We start from the raw sequence: 21212 nt of genomic DNA on the forward strand, positions 1-21212 counted from the left end.
TATAGCGTTAATATTCTTTAAAATATCTTATATAAAATTTACCTTGTTATAGGACCCGGTGACTCGCTAACTGCTTTCAGTGATCTTCTTAAATGTTTATGGAATGTACCGAGTATAGATTCTTTACGTGCAACTGATGCACTATTTTCACTACCACCACCGCAACCATCACCACCATCAAGCACACTGTCACCGCCGTCCTTACCACAAATCGGTGCTAGATGATCCATTGTAAGTGGACTAGTTTCTTTTTGGCCAATTGTGTGCCTATCACTAATAAGTTTACCGTCGGAATTTGTCATTCTAACGATCACAGCTCCATTTCCTGTACTATCCTTATCGTCAAGTAACTTTGTCCAGGCGTGTTCGCCTATATTTTCTGTTTTGTCCATAATCATTCTGTGGATTGTGGTTCTTTGCGTGCACTTGTATATAAATTCAAATGTTTCGATAAATGCATGCAATATTTTGGCAATTTACAGCAAAAATTTTGCAAACTATTTTTGCAATACTCAATTTTGTTCAAGCCGAGCACAATCATCGAATTAGTTGCGTGCCAAGTATTTGGGTGCGTTTGAAAATTTATGAATTCGCGCGGTAAACTGTAAAGAAATGAATGTCGTTTATTTATAAAATTTCAATAACATTGAATTTAAAAATATTTAATTTTTTAGTAATTAAACTAAGCAGTTAAAAAGCATTCATTAAAGAAACTCTGACGATTGTTTACGTTCCGAAACTCGGTAAGTCGTACGAATAATTTATGACAAAACAATAATATGGGGAAGCACCAAAAGATTACTAATAATATAAGACACATACAGGGTGTAATTTATGAATCTCTCACATTTTTAACATATTTTAAGCAAATTTATGACGCTACTATATTTTACATACCACATGGCACATACATACTCGACGCCGAATATAAATTAATGCAACAAACTAGTATTAACTAGTTCAATGTAATTATAACTGCTTTTAACCAGTTCGAACAGGTAAAAATTTAAGTTTATTCAAGCTTAAGTGTAGTATAGGGTGTATAATGCTGAGCTTTCAGAGTTTGTTTACTTTTTATCAATTTCGTATATACACACATATCACTGAATTTCTTGTTAAAATGCAAAATCATTATAAATATTCTTCTCATAATTGACTTGAAATAAAAACCCGAATCTTCTTCGTTGGATATTGGCGAGTGAATCACACAACTCATCCAAAAGCGCCAAGAAACGATATACCACATTAATAATTCGACATATCAAAATAAAGTCACTTATGCATATATATGTATATATATACATATATCTTAATATAACAAAATAAAAACAAATAAAATAAATAATATATAAAGTCAAAATCAGGAATGCAGTGTCAACAAATTCATACGTAAGCAAGTTTCGCATTCGTCAGCATTTAAATTTATTAATACGCTACGCTCATTAAAAATTCGCAAATCACAGCACGTCATCGATTTTTAAAAATATCAAAGAAAATATGAATATTTTTATATCTATTTAATATATACTTCATACATTATTAATTTTTGTTTCAAAGATGAATTTGAATAAATGAATGCGAGAGAGGAAGCAATGTTGTTAGAACATGATCGTATTTGTCACAATCGATATGGTTCATCCATACAATAACTCTTTTAAACTGCCTGAATTACATAAAGAGCCCAACCCTTCAAAATAGTCTCTTATTTTTCCCATGCAATTTTTACAGTTTCATAAATATCGTAGAATCTCAAAGTGCTTAATATGGCGAATATGTTGTATAGGGAAGTACTTTATAAAGAAAGTCACAAAATTTAGCAATGGCTGTTATGCACGTATGATACATTATCTTAAAGCAAGACCAATTTTTTTTGGTTAATGAGAACTGTACTTCTTTAATATGTTGTCACGATTTATGTATAAATCGCGAAAGGTTAATTATTTAATAATAATAATACTCAGTGCACTCCATCACTTCTAACCTACCTTAAAGCCTTAACCCACTTTTGTACTGGTATGCTCGACGGAATCGATTGTTTATGAATGGTTCTTTAGTGGATGATTCTTTATAGTAATGAATTTATTGAAATAAATACCATTGAAATGCTTGAATGCTTAAACTTATCGTATATAACATTAACGTGAGATGCATCTTGCCGAAAACTTTCTAAAACCAATAGTCTCTGCAAATCTGAAGTCAACGTACAATGTAATAATACTAGAAAAACACTTTAATTCATCGATTCATCAACTGTTTAACCATCGAAACAACGTGTTGGACTCTATCAGTAATTCCATTTGCATGAATTCAAATGCAACGTCCTAAATGAGGCAAGCTACAGGTAGATGTATAACCACAGTAGTTATTAAAAATTGAATGTAAATCGGTTTTTTATCTACAAATATTCTTCTTTTTAATCAAATGAAGTAATGAAAACGAAAAATGAGTACTTTTTAAAATTTCTAGGAACAAATAACTGAAAATTGAGAGTTGTCGAAAAGTAAAGAGACATCACATCCCAAGCATTCCTTCATAAACTTACGATTAATCTATTAACTTGCATTTGTATACAAGTAATTAAGAAGAATTCTATTTCCAAATTCCATATACAGTAAGACCCCCCTTAACGCTGTTTGGTTTAGCGCTCTTTTATTTCAACCCGAACATTTAAGCAGATGTTTGAAAAAACGGACGGAGAAGAGATGCTTTCAATAAGAGAATTTTGGAAAAACTACAATATTATGAATGTTGTAAAAAACATAAACCTTTCTTGGAATGAGATAACAGAAAGATCTTTCAAGAGATTACAGAAGAACATTTGACAAGATTTAAGTAAGAGCGAAGACATTGAACCCTTCGTTCGATATGGATGAAATAGTGATAGAAATAGTGGAATTAGCGAAACAATCCGGTTTAGATGAGGTAAAAGTGGAAGACGTCAAAGAAATAGTTCAAGAAACAGCAGATAGTTTTTCTAATGATGAGCTCAAGGAATTAGCAAGAAGAAAACAAAAATATTGATAGGAGTAATTCCGAAGAAGAGCAAAAGGAGCTTTTGATGTTGTTTGTGAAAAGGACCACTACAACTGAAATTATAAATTAATTTGTTGAAATTGATCCAAATTTTGGCAGGAGTTCAAAAGCAAGACGGGGTGTTATAGATGCTTTATCCACTTATAAACAACTTCTAACAGAACGCAAAAGAATAATCGCAAACTACATTAGATGCCTTCTTGACAAAAAAGCAGAAGATTGGAAACACAGAATAGACTGAATAACATTGTTTTTGTTTTTGGAAGAAATAAATATTTGGTTCTATTATTATTAAAAGTAACATAATTATTAGATTTAAAACCTAAGCAATTTTCTATCAATTTTCCCCTAACCCCAATATTTACATGTTAACATAGCCTCGTTTAGCGCTGTTTCGCATTACGCTGTACTTTGATGAAACATATCCCAGGCGTTAAGCGGGGTCTTACTGTATATCCCATTTTATGGAAAAATAAAATACAGACAATATATATTATCATAAACCAGTTTAATATTTTTATTATCACAATTAATTCAAAATCTGATATCGATTTACTATAAGTGTAATCGGACATTTGAGCTTTTGCAGTATATTTTAGCTATAAGCACTCAATCATTGATATGACTTTAACATATGATAAGAAATACATGGGAAAACATACAACTTATTAAAAGTGAATTACTTTCTAAAGAACTAGTATACATATCAAGAGATACATATAAACATATATTATCGTTTTTAAAAATGAACATATAAATGAATTAAAAATTCTAATTATGATTTGTTTGACTTTGATTTAGTTTTGCATTATCAAAATTAAAAGGAGAAACCATCAAAAAGAAAATTTTTAACACTTTTTTAATTATTATTACTATTATTAATAATCTTTTTAGTTATTCATATATTAGCAATACTTTAAAAATAAAATATATTCACAACATATTGAAGATTTATCATATCAGGCATTTTTAATTTGCCATAGTACAAGTTCTGTAAGACTATTCGAATTTGCTTAAAATCACTTAAAATTATTATAAATTCAAATTCAAGCATTTTAATTTATATTAAAGTTTTTTAAATTATTTGAATAATTAATTATTATATAATTTGCGGTCTGAAAGGCATTTCACTAAAGTTTTTGCAAATTCAAACTGAGTTTTATTTCTTGTCAATTTTTCATTGTTTTAAATCCTAACTCTAGCAATCACTTATTCCTACTAAACTATTCTAAAAATTATAATACAATACATAACAGCAAACTTAAACTTGAATATTAATTGTTTTGAGAACTTATTACAACTTCAATAATATATATGAGATTTATAAGTGACGTCATTTCTGTGAGAAAAAAATTGTTGCCTTTAAATATGTATTATCGGTGTTAAAAAACTACATTCAAAATCATTAAAATATTTTGGACTACTCCCTGACTGAAAGTTGAACTGACACTATTCAAAAAAACTCTCCAGTAATTCAATTGATTAATTGCTTTAAGTTCTAGGTAAAACCATTATTTAAAAAAAAAATTTAGATAAATAATATTTTATTAATCTATAAATCATTCAATTCAGTCACGTACCACCACTTGTGTTCCAATATAAAATAAGCATGTAAATTGATTTTTCGGAAAAATTAAAACCCAATATTACACAGCATTACTGTAAGTCTATTAAGACTCAAAAATAAAAATAAATATAATACAAATAATACTGTCAAACTTCCATAACTCGAAGTACCATTTTGCAAAGAAAACATCCGAAAATATTGAGACTTTGAATTAGAGAATTTTTTTTATTTTTGAAAGAAACTAGAATTACATTATAAGTTATTTATTTATTTATTTGAAATTACCCTAACTCCCTTGCCGCAGGTCTAACGAGGGATAATTTTAACATTCGTAGATAAATACGCTTCGCAACTTCTGATTTGCCGAGTAGATTCTAGAAATTGTAATTCTTCATAAGGCGGTGATTACCACTGGGTAGTTCCGTACATGCCAATAATATATTGTTATTGCCATAGGTAGTACTTATTATTCATGCATAGAATAGATTGTATATAATAAAATGAAGTTTTAAAAAAAAAAATTTGAAATTAAATACAGCATAGAAGTTACAATAAACTAAAATATTCAAAAATTAGGGTTTGGAATTTTTTTCAGTAAAAAGAGATTCCAATTTATTCACAGCCTTATAGTGATCATCAGTTGTAGTATCATTCATTTGCAAATAGAAATACAAAATTTTGAATGAGTCTTCTTCTTCATTCTTGAATGGCAGATGAACAATTACATCCATTGAACCATCATCACTTTCCGTTGAACTTAGAATTGGATCCAATAATTTAGAGCTATAGTGCTCAATAACATCGTCATCTGTAGGAAATCTTGATGTACAAATTTCATTGTCAAGCTCAATATAAGCATTAAGAGTAGCATTGGAAGTTACCAGCGACTAGCATTTACACAAAGAAGCAGCATAAGGAAGAAAAAATTAAATATTTGGTTTGGAAAAAGGGACCATCCCTAATACCAAAATGGATTCATAATTAAAACAAAAATTCGACTTATAGAATGCACTTGCCTATATTCCTATTGGTACTTGACAATATTTTTATTCGAAGTTTAGAGAAATTCTTATTATAGAAGTTCGAGTTATGGACGTTTGACTGTATATAATATTAAATAAAATATTACTATATATTAGTCACAAAAGCTTCACCTAGAGTTAAAGTCGCAGTAAAAGCACTGTTCCGATTACATTTATTAATTCACATCTTCGGAAAGCGTTTACCTAAGTTATTGCTAATAAAAGGTAACTTGTAATGTTTTAAAAAATTTAAAGGATAATTCATATATGTAAATTAGCTATATAATTTTTATATTATATACTGAAGAATTATAGTATATTTAATAGGTAAAGAGATATAATAAATGAGAGTAAATAAAATTACGAACTTCGCAATCATCACATTTTTTGATATCCTACAAACCCGACACAATCTAATTAACACATGTTATCTGGTAGTGGCATATATTTTTATCTGGTACTTAACTTGGATATTTTAAAATCTAACAATTTGTAGAAAATAAAGTAAATTTAATATTATATGTATTACGGAAACATGCATTAAAAACAAAAAATATATTTCATAATGAAATAATAATGAGTTTGAACAATTTTCTAGTTCTTCGGAAATATTTCTACCTATCAATATGTATCGATGCAATTCTAAATCGACCAATGTAGTAGAAGAATCTCGGATCATTTATATTTAATGATTTATATATATATTTAAACCCGGTTATTATATTTAATATTATTTATACACATATACACACATATAAAGCAACATAAATATTTTTAAATTAAATTCATAATAATTAAGATTTTTATATATTATAAAAAGATGTCTATTTTGAATAGAAAAGGTAGTAAGAGAATGGACATTTTCAAATCCCAAGAATTCAGTATCAAATCAATTAGAAAACTTTGTAGCATTTGTTTCAAATTCATGGTACATACATATATACTAACATTTGTATAGTTAATAAGAGACTGAGATGTTAGACTCAATACATTATGGTAATAGCAATATTTAATACCACTCTTTTAAATTTAGATTGCATTATTTGTATATAACTAATTACAAAATTTTACTTTAATTTCTTGATTGTAAATAAACTGTTTGTCAAAATACTTTCAAATAAATATAATGGGTAAATACTGTATCTGAGTTTGGCTGCATGATCGCTCTAAAATTGAACTTAATTAACAATTGTAATTAATTTTTTAACTTTAAGTCATGTAAGCGATTATATACTCAGAATGTAATGTTATTCAGTTCGAGTTTGTTATAAACAAATCTGATTTTTATTACATAAAATAAAATTTTCAAAACAAATTTTAATCAGAAATTAATCAGACAAGAATGTCGAATCAGCGAATTGCAAACGTTCAATAATTTAGATATTTATATGGTTCTTGAAAATTTTATTACTTTTATTAATATGCATAATAAAACAAATCTACAGAATATAAATTTAAACTTATGGTACCCATATATATGTAGAAGAAGGACCTGTCAATATATTTTCATATCCTTTATGCTTTAGTTAAACAATTTTTAAACACAATTCATTTTCATGAAATTACTGTCAATATTTTTACAAAAAATAATATAATCATTGTTTTTTTTTAATATATGTCTCACATTCAAGAAATTATTATATACTATATAATTATATAACACTGTGACTATTAAAAAAACGTTGAATATACATATATATGCAGTAGTTGTATATTTATCAAAATAAATTTTTCTTTACTCGTATTCGAATAAAATAATACTCGATTATAAATATTATAATAAAATTGTAATATTTCTTTGGGGAAGAAAAATAATCCTTTTGAAAGATTTTTTTATACTTTACTTTAAATTTAAGTATTTTAAAATAAATTTAAAAAAGAAATATCCTTGATGCTTAGAAAGCACTGACATACACAAATACAACAATATTTCAACAGTTGGAGAATATATAAAATCACGAAACCGTATTATGGATATATGTTAGTTATAATATAATAAAATTCGAAATTAGGTTCAGACTATTTTTAAAATTAGACTCGATAGTCTTATTCTTTGACATATTTTCAATCACAGCAGCATTTCAAAAGTTAGAATTTTAAAACACTTCACTACTTATAAACACTGAGACCACTTTGTCCACTCAATTAAACCAACCAAATAACAAACCAATATTTTAGAAGGAGTGGGCTCAACTAACATATTTACCAAATACCATTTCGGTACGACTAACGATAACACAGAACAATTAACCGGAAATCCGTCGCTAATCAAGTTTGTGACTGATTTCTACGTTTTCGTTAGTTTGTGAATATGTCTTCATTAATAATAATAATATGTAATAATAACCAGAGAATTATTCTTTAAAACACAATTATGCATATATTGCTTCGAAAAATCAAGATATATAGGGAACACTACCGAGCACTTCAACCAATTATTTTCTTCTAAAAATTTAATACAACTCAGCTAAGGTCGTCCGTCATTAATGTTAGTATATGTAATAAAAGGTATTTTTATTATTAGTTATTTTTTAAATTTAATAAATCAAATTTGTTTGAATTTATAATAGTTAATAAATTTAATTTATTTGAATTTGTTAAATTTTTTTTAATTTTTTTTTTAATTTTTTTTTAATTTTTTTTAAATTATTTTAATATTCATAATATTAATTATACTATATACAGTAGTTGCTTACATTTTCAGCTAGAAAAATAAATGATGTGAACTCGACGTAAAATCTTTGACATTGTTGTTGTTTCAGCTTTTCTTATCTCTGTGCTTGCGTTTTATTTAATCTTTTATTAATATTTACTTTTTTAAAACTCAATTTGCACTTCAAATTTTCAACATTCAAATTATTTACATTTCCAAAACGAGAATAAATAAAACCTTTCTTATATTAATAAATATTTTTATTCAACAAAAGCAAATAAATGGAATAACAAAACGAATGTTCTTTTCGAAATATTGCACTTTCTGAATTTTTAGTTATTAAAATAACTGCACATCAAAATAATTTTTATTTTTGCATATTAATAAATTTATAAATTATGAAAATTTTTGAATTTTTCAATTTTTAAAACTTTTTGAAATTTTAAAACATTTTTGTTAAACAAAAATAAACAAAAACACACACGCAAACCGTCGTCGTCCACAAATGCAAAATTGAGGAATTGACAGAAATTTTCGACTTTTCGATTTGTACTTTAAGTTCATTTATAAATTATTATATATATGGTATATATTATATATATTTTATATATATTTTTTTTTTGAATTTTTTTTAAATAAAAATAATGGCAACACGCGATTTGTTTTGTTAATCGGCCGACTCGATAAATTCGTTTAGCACGCGTCGTTGTCTGCAAGAGTTGCGTCTTGTCAGTGCCACAGTCGTAGATACAATCAAGTCGGTCAGATAGTTGGCATAGACCAACAGTTGCTCAGCGTCACACAACTACGAAAGATACTTCCTATTTACAATTTACACTGGAGGTGGAAACAAGCCGCACAGAAGCGTTGCTGATGTTACCGTAACGAGCGACATTCGCATATTAACTTGACATTTGTAGACGTTGCGTTGGTTTTATTTTCCAAAATCGTTGAAAATGTTGCTCCGGCATATGCTCAACGTACCGCGTCGCCTCAGTACGCGTGATACAAACTTTTATTCTCTTGCACGAGATACTTTATACTTTATACTTTGCTTTGCCTTGCCTTGCCTTGCCTTGCTTTGCTTGTTTGCATACACTTTCATATCTCATAATAAATATACAATAATACGATATTTTATGAGCGCTTCGCTACTGAGCTGCTCAAGCACTGAGATTAATTCATAAACTGCGCTGATGTTGTTGATGTTGTTGATGTTGCCTCAGCAACCGTTGTTGAAATGTTGTTCAGACGAGTGCATATTCCGCAGTCCTGAAATGCCGTGTGTGGGTGAGCTATTACAATCAATTTAGCTCACTAACCAATATGAACAAATTATTTACTAAATAATTGCAATTATCTATAATATGATAAACCGCGTTTATACGAGTAGTAAGTAATGATTTAGATTAGAAGAAATTCGAGTTCCACATATAGTAATTTACTAGTATAGAAATTAAACGTCAACCTCGTACTTATGTCTACATAAACTGAATAATATCCGTAAATTGCAAGCATTCTATGTTATACAAATTAAGCGCCTAAATTATGGAGGAAGCAGAAGAATAGATGAAATATTTATATTACCACCTCGAAGCTTTATTCAGACAAAACTCAGTATATCTATGAAATAAGATTATTACTACAACCAAATTAATTAGTCGGAGAGTGAGAAAAATGGTACCGAACCAAAGGACTCAATAAATCCTAATAATAAATATAAAAGTAAAAGCGATTAGTATAAAAAGTATAATTAGTAAAAGCAAACATTAAGCCAAAGTATGAAATAGATTGTTTTTAAACTGTGTATTATATCAATATTTTACGATATAATTCTTCCAAATATAATTCTTCTTTGTGAGACTAAATTGTTCATCTTAAATTAGAGCTAAAATCAAATATTTATCTCCACTTTGACTTTTGCTAAATATAGTAAAATATTTGCTTGAAAATCAAGAGATAACTCTCCAAATTTATTTTTTTTACTTTTATTTTTTTTTTTTTTTTTTAATTTTGACGCATATTTTTTTTATTAAGCAGACTAAGTATTGCCGCCTTCTATATCGTTTTCTTTTTTTGGATTGAATTTTTTTAGACACAAATTTTAACAAAATTTCCTCTAACTTTGATAATTTGGCCAGCAATTAAATATTACAGTTCTACGACTATGAATATTTTTTGTAGATGAATTGAAGTTCATATTAACACAAATGAATATAATATAATTAAATGAATCAAATATACAATTGTTCAATAGATAATATCATATCAATAATGTCAAAATTGTTATAATTGCTATTAATCAAGCACTTAGAAACTAGATGAACAGCGTTTTCGAATGTTTAAGACTATATCTTAAGAGTGATTCACTCTATGCTTATCCAGAACTGAAATCGTTTTTTATTCGGGACACTAATGTTTTTAAATATTCCAAAAAAAAAATACTCAACCAGTCTGCAACTGCATTTCTAAAGATAAATTTGTCGAAATACCCGCGCTTTAATTATAATAATTCATTCTGGTATATGCTATTATTATATAGTCGTTCAAAATGGTCATTTAGACCATTTTCATATACTTTCAGAACAAAAAATTGTTGGTCGTAGATCTGTTTCGAACGCTTTTGACAGTTATATTTCAATATTCTTATTTTTTTAACAAATACAGTCACTAATACGGTCAAACAACACAGAAAAATTATTTATTTGACGCATCGATAACAAACTACTTTGAAAACTTCTTTACTTCAAATATAACAATTTTTCATTAAATCTAAACTACTAAGATAAAAAGGGGGCTCTAGACTGCCAACGGTGACAGCAAGCCACTGATCTGACAGCAAGCCACTGGCCACGACTCACGTCTGTGGCTAACTAATATAATCACTACTTGGTGCTAAGTCAGACCTTAATCTGAAGTAGCTTAGTAGCTTAATAATATGAAGTAGCTTAAGCACTTGTAAACCAATCTAATGATTGAGAGTGTACTGAATTAAGATACACAATAGTTGTTTAGATTATATTTCTCACTTTATTTTATAATTCCAAAATTATTACTTATCAATAAATAGAAGAAGCTAGCTGATTAATATTGAAAAGTACATATTGAAGAAAACTCTGTGTTATTATTAAAATATATTTTTTTATTAATATTAATATTGTACACTAGCTTAATTATACCGAAAAATATTATTAACAAATTTAAACCCTATTATGACCCAATATTATTTCCAAATAACTAATACCTTCAAAAAGAATATGTGGTGCTCTATTTTGCAATATATCTTTGCAATAATTTAAATCTTATACTAAAATTAAATCTTTAGTTATGGTGAGCCATTAAGTGATCTACTTTATATATAGGTATGTATCGCTCACTATTTTAATGGATAAAAGCAATTTGTTTAGATTGCAGAAATCGGAGTAGATGTAATTATAATATCATTTTTGTATCTATTATGCATAATAGATCGGGTCACGTTGCATTCTGATATCTTATAGTGAAAATTACAGATTCAGGTAGACTCCGTCATACCAGTGCAATTAGTACAATACTCTATTAGTTAATAATATACAAAATATCTTAGGATCAGTTGGTGAAGGTGCGCTAACTCTGTGCTACAAATTTGGCAGGACACGAGTTCGATTCCTGGTACTTGCAGTCTCAAAATTTATTTACAAATAATTAAACCCGTGTGCGAGTTCGAGTAAATTGAGGTAAAGTAAATTAAAATTTCCTAGGGATTTTTTACATTGCACTTATGTAAACATATGTTGCACTTATTTAATATTTTTGGTTAAAATTAAAAGTATGAAATGTTCACAATGGTAACACCTAATTCACCTATTTTTTCTCTAATTTACCCTACTTGAAATTCTGGTAAATACCAACATTCGCTGCCATACCGACATTATTTACTATTTTCCTCAATTTACCATCAATTAATCAAACGCACTCACGGTCTAAATACAAGAATTATTTTCAAGAAACAGCTGTATGGTCAGCTAAAAATTCAATTAATTAAAATAATATTAAAATGAGTTTTTGTTGTTGTAGTTCACTTCTTTTCGAAAAAAACCTCTATAAAATATCTATGAATATAAATAGTCTCTATAATTTAAATTAGCTTTTTCAGATTATCCCCATTCATTTTCTTACTTAAATATTATTTTAAACAGAATTAATCAATATTACTAGACGTAAGGACTAGTTTTGTTGTATGTCAATGAATTGTTCGAATACACTTTTTTTAATATCTGTCTTACTATGTGCAACTTCCATAATAAAAGACATTTTGTACAATTCAAGATCTGTAGTATTTATTATTCTTAAGTAATATTAAATTAATTTTAAAATAAAAACAAAATTCAACAATTTTTAAAACAATATTGATAAACAAAGCATTTCCATTGATAATCCAAATTGTGTCAAGTTAAAATTCGTTTTCAATGATGAACATTTTAAATGCTTTAAGTGAGATTGAGATTTTTAGTATAGACAAATCTTTGTTTAATAAAACAGAATTCAGGTATTCATAACACAGAACCTTAAAAAAAGTTTCTTTAATTTACTTAAAGCAGAAATTGTTTACTAACGAAATATTTATATTCATAAAAACTCGCTACATTTGGAAATATTAATGAAATGTAGGTAAACTCTGATACTTATTTAATATACTAAATAATAAAGTAATACGATAAAAACTTTATTAATTATAAGTAAAACTTATTATAAGTAAAACTTTTACTTATAATTATCAAACCATAGTATATTTATGTGATATAGTCTTTTATTTTTTTTTCATCTTTTTTTATTTAAATTTTAATATTTTATTTACATTCTATAATAGTTTTGTTTTAATTTAATTTATTTTTTACTGCATTTAATTTTATTTTAATTTATTATACCATATTTTCTAATATAATAATTATTAGTTAAATATTATTCGTTGTATTTTATATAAAAATGTTATTTAATGTTATTTTATAACTAATGTTTTTTTGAAATATTATCGTATCGTATATATAATATATAAAATAAATAGTAATAAATAATAAATTTTATTTTCGTTTTCATTAAGAAATTTGCCCACTATGGCACTTGTATGCCGTTGTATGCAATTATCAATACAGCATTTTATATTATATCTATTATCTATATTTTATCTCACTAGATTGATTGAACTAAACAGTTTTGGGACCAATCTAAATCCCGTTAGTACATACCATTTGTCTAATTGCAACTCTGCTCACTTAATAAATTTGTTGGAAGTCTAATACCAAAGATGAGTAGTTAATAACTTTAGTTAAGTATAGGGTGTAGTCGTTAAGCGGTAATGTCAAATTATTCTATAAATTTTATATTTGTATTATATTGTTTTATTTTAGTAAATTGTATATTACTTTATAATTGTTTGGTTTTGTTGCATATTTTTTTTGTGTGTTCTTATGCTGTATGATGTGATACATCTGACCACACCAAAGATTTACATCTCTTAAGTTTTTGAATATGTTCACTTTCATTCAAATAAAGAGCACAGGCTTATTAAGGGTATTCACGATGCCGAAATCGAATAACATAGTTACACTCTAAAGTCCCAACAGGAAAATACATATACTTGTTATTTTTTTTATTGTTGCACCTATTTACTCTTACTATGTTACTTAGTTCCGAGTTCATGAACGTTTTTGCAATTAAATAAATGCACAAATTATGACGATTGAAAAAAAATTAAAGAATATTGCGCATACTAGGGGTAACGTTTAGGTTCCAAAACTCTCCACCCATCCTATAATGCATTTTTCAAAGCTATTCTTTTCAAACTATGAATTTGTTTTCAAAAATAAGCCTCTGCCCATGGGCATGGTTCATAAAAGTATTATATTTACTATTCTATAGTTCTATATTCTATATATTCTATATTCTATATATTCTATATTCTATATATTCTATAGTTCGGTAAACTATTTATTGACTTGCAAATTCATAAATTAGGATATGGGTGCATCGACAAGATAGTAAATATAACTTCAAACTTTTTTATGATATACCTATACCATTTAAAAAACTTTTGTGTATAATAGTTAAAAGTATTATTCAGTATATTTATAATCATATTTAATTAAGATATATTCAATACAATTGTCAATTAAATATTAATAATTATTTGTAATGTTTATCAAACGAAGTTATTAAGAAATGAGATGTGTTAGTATATCACGATCCTTCGAATAAGGTTTCGATATAGCTGGTATTTAATCAGATAGTTCTGATACAAACTCTTCTCTGACTTCATTTTCTATATATTAACATGTTCTTAATTATAATATTTATATGTTGTTACTATACCACGTAGCTACTATACTTAGTAGCTACACAATCGTATGGTCTCATTTTTTTATTTGTTTGCACAGCTTCACCAGATGTGGTTGAGCAAGAACAAAAACAAACAAGATTTCTGTCAAGATGTCTTCTGATTAAGTACCGTAAGTTTACTCATTGCTAAAAGATATCCACAAAATTTATTATATCCGCAATGCTTTTTTATTACACTTAAATTTTTTCTTAATTCCCATTATGTGTTTAGAAGTTTAAGTAAATATCTAACTCTTAAGCTATATAAATAATTGCAAAGCAAGAGTATATATATTTATGTAGTCATATATATGTGTACTGTATACCAACATATTTGCAAGTAAATATGTACAAATATATACATAAATATATACATACAGTTTACATAGAAGTCATACTAGTCATACTAAGAAGAAAGAGTGTGGCAATAATCATAATTAAGTGTTGATTTAGGCGCTGAAATATGATGAAAAAAGGCTGTGCATGGCTAATGAGTTTAATCTATGACATTATGAGATAATCAACTTTGGCAGCGACTGTGGCATATATTTGCATGATAATTGCAGATGATTAAGTCAAACTCGGTAACAAAAGAGTATACGAATAATAAATAAGGACATTTTGTATTATTAAAGATTAAAATTAAATTAATATTATTACTCAAACAGTAAGATAAGCGAGAAAAATATATCAAATATTTCGAAAAAATAATAATTCTATTAACATATATTATAATTAATTTAATTTGAATCTCTCTATGTGTTCCTTATCAATATAAATATTTTATTTAAAGTGCTGCCATTATTAAGTTAAGGGCTTGCATAAAGTCGATAAATCTAGGCTGACCTCAAAACTAGTGTGGAATGCCTTCAACTTCTTAAAGATCTTGCTGAAGAGAAGAGGGGAAGAGGAAAGCGGTCCTCATGAAGCTTTCTCAAACTTAAAATTAACGAGTGGATGGAAAGAGCACCTCAGATTAATTGGAATAATATAATTATCTGCAGAAAACCTAAAGAATTTATACCGAATCGATCAAAAGCCAGAACTTGAGAACTACTAACGCTAATCAAGAATAGCTTCCGCCTTATCACAGAGTTTCTCACTGGACATTGCGAAATAGAGACGATAGCTGCAGCCTTTGTTGTAAAGAAGAGGAAACAGCAGCACACATTTTGTATCACTGTGATAGTTTCGCCAGACTTCGGTACTTATCAACTACCTATCCACTTATAACGAAATTAGGCAACATCTCTTCCAAGAACTAAGGTGGGTACGACACAGTAATGAATGCAGTAACGTGGTGATAAGTAAACAACCCGTTTTTAAATCTAAAGCAATCTAAACTTAATAAATAAATGGTGGAATTGATATTGTTCTCATTGCATTTTACTCAGTCTTCTGTTGTATTGGGTGAAACCAATACAACATCATTGCAACGTAAAATAAGATAATGTCTCTACAGTTAAAATAATTTTATTGGCTTCCTTGTTATATGAAGTGGAATTATGATATTACAGATGTCTACTCCAAATATATGTTTTTTTTATTGCAGATGTGTACTATTAGATTAAATACTATAGACTTAGCAGAAACGAGTTATCTAACATCAATATCTAATATTGGTTTTTCAACAATTTAGCAGAATGGTTGTGAGGAAACCAATTTTTCAACATAATCTTATTCTTTATAACAAATATCTTGATGATCCTCCAATGTATGGATTTCATCTCTTCAGCGGTTTTCCAGACAGTCTAGATAGTACCTCTTAGTTTAAAAAAAAATGTTTTCAGATAATGTTTGACGTTCGACATACCTGCTATATGAGCAGCTGTTATAAAATATTGCTCACTGTGCCTTAAAAACATTACGTTAGGTTATAATGGCTGGCTGAAAGCCAAACATAGATCTATTAATCCCTAGGGATACCAAATGAAATTTAGACTCTATGTAGATTATGTAGTCAATATTTTTTGCGAATGCTAGTAAAAGCTAGAAGCAAAAAAATCTTTCCAATAGTTCAAAGATTTATCTGTCAAAAAGCCCAAATTAACAGAATTCAAAGTATTTCTGCTATTCTTAATTTTCTAATGGTTTTAACTCCAAATGAGAAAAATACCTTACTATTAATTGCATTAAACATAATTTTACTGAAGACTTCAGTCTTTTAATAACAATATATTAAAGTAGTACCAAGTAGTAGTATATACTTTTTTGCGTACAATCTATATTCTTGCTCCAAAGTAAACAAAAGTTGTTTTCCATGCATTATTCAAGCACTTAAATAATATAATTATATTGAATTTTTCCTTTATTTAACTATTTTTACATTAATTTAAATAAATATTATTTTATATCTACTATATATTAAATTGATATTACAAATTTTGAGTTATTAACATTTTTATTAATTTCAGTAAATTTGCTTTTTTGTTACTCTGTTACCGAGCTCGTTATGCAAAATTATGTATCCTACCTGATATTTTCTTAAAATATATGACATATTAAAATGGCGTGTTAGTTTAAGTATTACTTTAGATTTCACTTTAGATTAAAATGACGTTTTAGTTTTAGTTTTACTTTAGATTTTCCTTAACTAACTTATTAAACAATATGGTGTTTCGATGTTATTATCAAATTCAATATGATAGCAGTACGGTGCTGACTTATTTCTTATCATTTATAAATGGAAATAATCCATTAAGTATGGAATTAGTATAAATTAGTACAAAATTAAAAAGTAAAAAAGGTTTTTCCTTATACCACGCTATCTTCTTTTGGCACTTAAACATATTTGAATGCGGATTCGCTTATTTATTGTTTTAAAGACCCTAAAACTGTTTTTTATTGTGGCAGATACCACAAATTTAATTCGAAATAGGTGTTTATTTCAATACTCAAACATATTTATAATAAATTAAAATTATATAAAGTTCAACTTAACCCTTAACTGCCTTCTATCCTAAAATGGGAGCAATTGTAATTGATATCTTTGAAAGTAACACACTTATCTCCACAGGCCTATTATTTTCACTTCATATTTTTGTATATATATATATATGATTTTTATACGTATTCACATATATTTTTAAATGGTGCGTGTTATATTAGTGAAATTCTAAATTTTCAAAATTTTACCGTACAATTTTCTGTTGACGTCAGTGAATATTATATCGCCTAATAATCAATTTGAATAAATTATTCGCAATTTAATAGCAAAATAACAATTTGATTGCTTTATTTAGAATTAAATTTATTAAATCCATTATTTACACTTGATTGTTTGCTTTGCTTTGCTTTGCTTTGATTTAAAATTGCTTTCTGGATATTTATTACTAATTTAATGAACAAATTAAATACCAGATAAAGTTAACGCTACGTAGAAGTATTTTTTTACAGTCACTTTGTCGATATTTTTACTTGATTAGCTTAAAAAGCTTTTCTAACATCAATTACAGAATATATCATTTATAGTAAAATATAAATAAACATTTGAATGGAAAATTAATTTCATACATATTTATGAAATTAACATTCCATTAACCAGTACCCCTTCCCGTTCCATTGCCGATATGGATAAGTTCTACAGCTGAAAACAAGTTTGATTAGACAAGTAAGATAATTTAACAGCATTCCTTCAATATGGCTATAAAGCTCACTAGTGGATTTATCAACTATATATATATTAATCATTAGTGGATAATATATATTTTTTAATTTAAAATTTATCTGAATGTACTTAAAATTACAAATTTCGAGGAGTTGTAATTTGAATATGGATTTCGGAAAAATTAGCTATTCTGAGTAACATTAAATTTCAAATTTATTTATCGACCTATTTTTTTAATAATCAAATGAGAAATATAGGTATAAAAAGAAGAAAAAAATATAAAGGAAAATAAAAGTGCCGACATTTTACCTACAAAACCTTCAATGAAATATTTTCAAAACAGGATTATTGATTCTATTGTCTATAGAATACACAGCAAGAGCATGACGTGTAGATATAGATTTTATTAATATTAATTTATGTTAGGTCCCGATCCTGATGATGACTCTCAAGGAATGTCGAAATATAGAATATATTAAAAAATATTAAACAAACGTCTAATATTAATTTTAACAAAAAGTGACTTATAGCCGGATAAAATATATATAAAATCCATTATACTGAGTAACTTTTTCCACTACAACATATAATCGGCATAACTTGCTTTTTGAGATACAGACTTTATTTCCTTTTAAGTAGGAAATACCAATAATGGACAGATCATTTAAAATTTTTATGAGCTTTACTAACCGATAACTCGAGTATCAAGTTATGTCGACATATAGCATAGTGGAATCGCCGATATCACCGTCATCAAATTGCGACGTGTGCAAATTGTAATCCGTGACATACGTTCCTTTAATATATATAATATAAAGTACTAAATAGAGGATATACATTTTAAAATTAATAAAACGCACAACGGAAATTTATATATTCGTAAATGTTTTGTATTTTGCAAACTGCGTAGCTGAATATTTTATTTTTCTTTTACAAGTGTTTATGGTAAGGAAAGAAAGGTTCATATTACACGTGTAATGCTAAGCTCTTGAAATTCACGTGTAAACTCTCGAGGAATTATATATAAATAAACAGCTTATTATTCTAAAAAATTTTATTTCTCTGAAAATGTTTTTAAAAGGAATTTTGCCCCTCATAAATCTGCTTATTTATAATTTCAACTGAACAAAAATATTAAACGCGATATATAGTTTTGATGAAATTACGAATATTCAGCTTTATATTGCGCTGGGTAGTTGGTAATTAAATTGTATAAACTAACTAAAACAGACTACAAAGGAATGTTTTGGGAAGATGAAGTCCATTTTCCTAACAAAATATAAAGTCAGTATAACAAATGAAACAATTGAGTACAATGAGTTAAGAACAGTTAAGTCTTTAGTCACAATTTTTATCATAAACAGTATTATCGAAAACAGAAGTTGCCTTAAGTTTTACGTAGCCAACTTAATTTTACCTACAGACTAAAGTCTATAGTGCTAACTATAAATGTTATAAAAATTTTATAGCAAAATATGTTTATTAAAAACATACTCTTATGAGAAAGGTTGAAAAGTCTTCGAGAGTACATGCCCTATAGGAATTATCGCTACTACTACTTAAGATATATTGCTTGTGATTTGATTTCACAGCAATAACAGCAAACTCTACTTTCGGTATGCTGAGAAATAATGGAAATCGAGCCAAATATCTCGTAAAACAAAACTCCGCATCTTCGAATCAAACATAAAATCTGTTCTCTTCTATGGCTGTGAAACATGGAAAACTTCCTATCGCATTGAGTCAAAAATACAGATATTCATAAACAAATACTTGCGCAGAATACTTGGTATACGATGGCCTGAAAGAATAAGAAATAAAGACTTGTGGAGCCGTACACAGCAAGAAACCGTTCCAGTTCATATTGATCGACGCAAATGGCGATGGATTGGCCACACACATCGAAGACCTGCGAACCATATTGCAAGAACAGCACTCCGATGCAACCCCCAAGACTCTAGAAGACCTGGCGCACCAGCACAAACATGACGCAAAACTATATATGCCGCGAAGCACCCAATAGAGTTAGGTTTAGATCTATGATAGAGGCCCTATGCTCCACGAGGAGAAGAGGACAACAGTAAGTAAGTAAGTTATTAGGCATTATCACTAGTTTAATTTTAGCAGTAAGCAGTTCACTTAAGACATGCTGGAGCTCATGACGAGAACCAAGAAAGTGACATGCAAACAAGTTACAATCGCTGAAAACGGTCAGTCAAGAAAACTATATAATAAAAATAAAGTGTTTGTATTAGAAAAATAATTAGTCAGAAAAGGTTAGATTTATTAAAAATATATTTCCTGGCTATTACATAACTATAATGTATCATTCAATTAATTGAATGTAGTTGAATATAATTCAATTTGTAACAATTTAAAGCAAAAAGGCAATGTATGTTTCATTCACAAGATCTGACCCCATGTGGCTTTCTCTTTGTTAGGAAAACTAAAATAGTTACACTTGGGCATACATTTTGAACCAAAGCCTCGTGAAATTTATGAATGGATTTAAAGGTATACTGAAAACTGGATATTAAATAATGTTATGGGCTATTATTTGTGCTCAAGTGAGCTTTAGTGTACCTGACCTTTACTAATCTATGAAACTCTACATTTATAATGTTAGTTGCTTATTATTATTTATTATCAATTTTAGTTTCAGTGTAAAAAAAAAAGTGTTTTTTACTAGTTAACAAAATACTTTCACTTAGAAGAACTTAAAAATTAAATTTGTTTTGCTTTCATATTAGAATAGAGTTTATGTAATAGCGTTTTTATTTCAAAAATACATTATTGTTCATTATAATTATTAATTTTGTACCTATTTCTAAGTGATTTACAATAAATTTGACTTGTAAATATTTAATGTTAAGTGGTTTTTATAGTTCTCTATATCTCTCCATGCCCCTTAAAAATTCTGTAATTGCTTTACAAAATTTTGACAGCATCAGGAAATAATTCACATGGTGTACATGT

The 21212-nt window shown here is 27.4% G+C and overlaps 1 protein-coding gene across 1 annotated transcript; it reads right to left on the bottom strand.

Moving 5' to 3' along the window:
* Nucleotides 1-38: 38 nt before the first annotated feature.
* On the bottom strand, nucleotides 39-8604 carry LOC119675623. Its single transcript, XM_038086829.1, has 2 exons — nucleotides 8319-8604; nucleotides 39-602 (listed from the first exon to the last, which is right to left on the bottom strand). Exon 2 carries the CDS (start codon nucleotides 396-398, stop codon nucleotides 39-41), a length of 360 nt encoding a protein of 119 aa, XP_037942757.1. The 5' UTR covers nucleotides 399-602; nucleotides 8319-8604.
* Between the last annotated feature and the right edge of the window lie 12608 nt (nucleotides 8605-21212).

This window comes from Teleopsis dalmanni, chromosome 2, assembly GCF_002237135.1.
Source record: "Teleopsis dalmanni isolate 2A chromosome 2, ASM223713v2, whole genome shotgun sequence".
Lineage (NCBI taxonomy): Eukaryota > Metazoa > Arthropoda > Insecta > Diptera > Diopsidae > Teleopsis > Teleopsis dalmanni.

Bases quoted from the DNA above. Each gene is read 5' to 3' on its own strand.
- LOC119675623 (XM_038086829.1), bottom strand. From the start codon at position 398: ATGATTATGGACAAAACAGAAAATATAGGCGAACACGCCTGGACAAAG.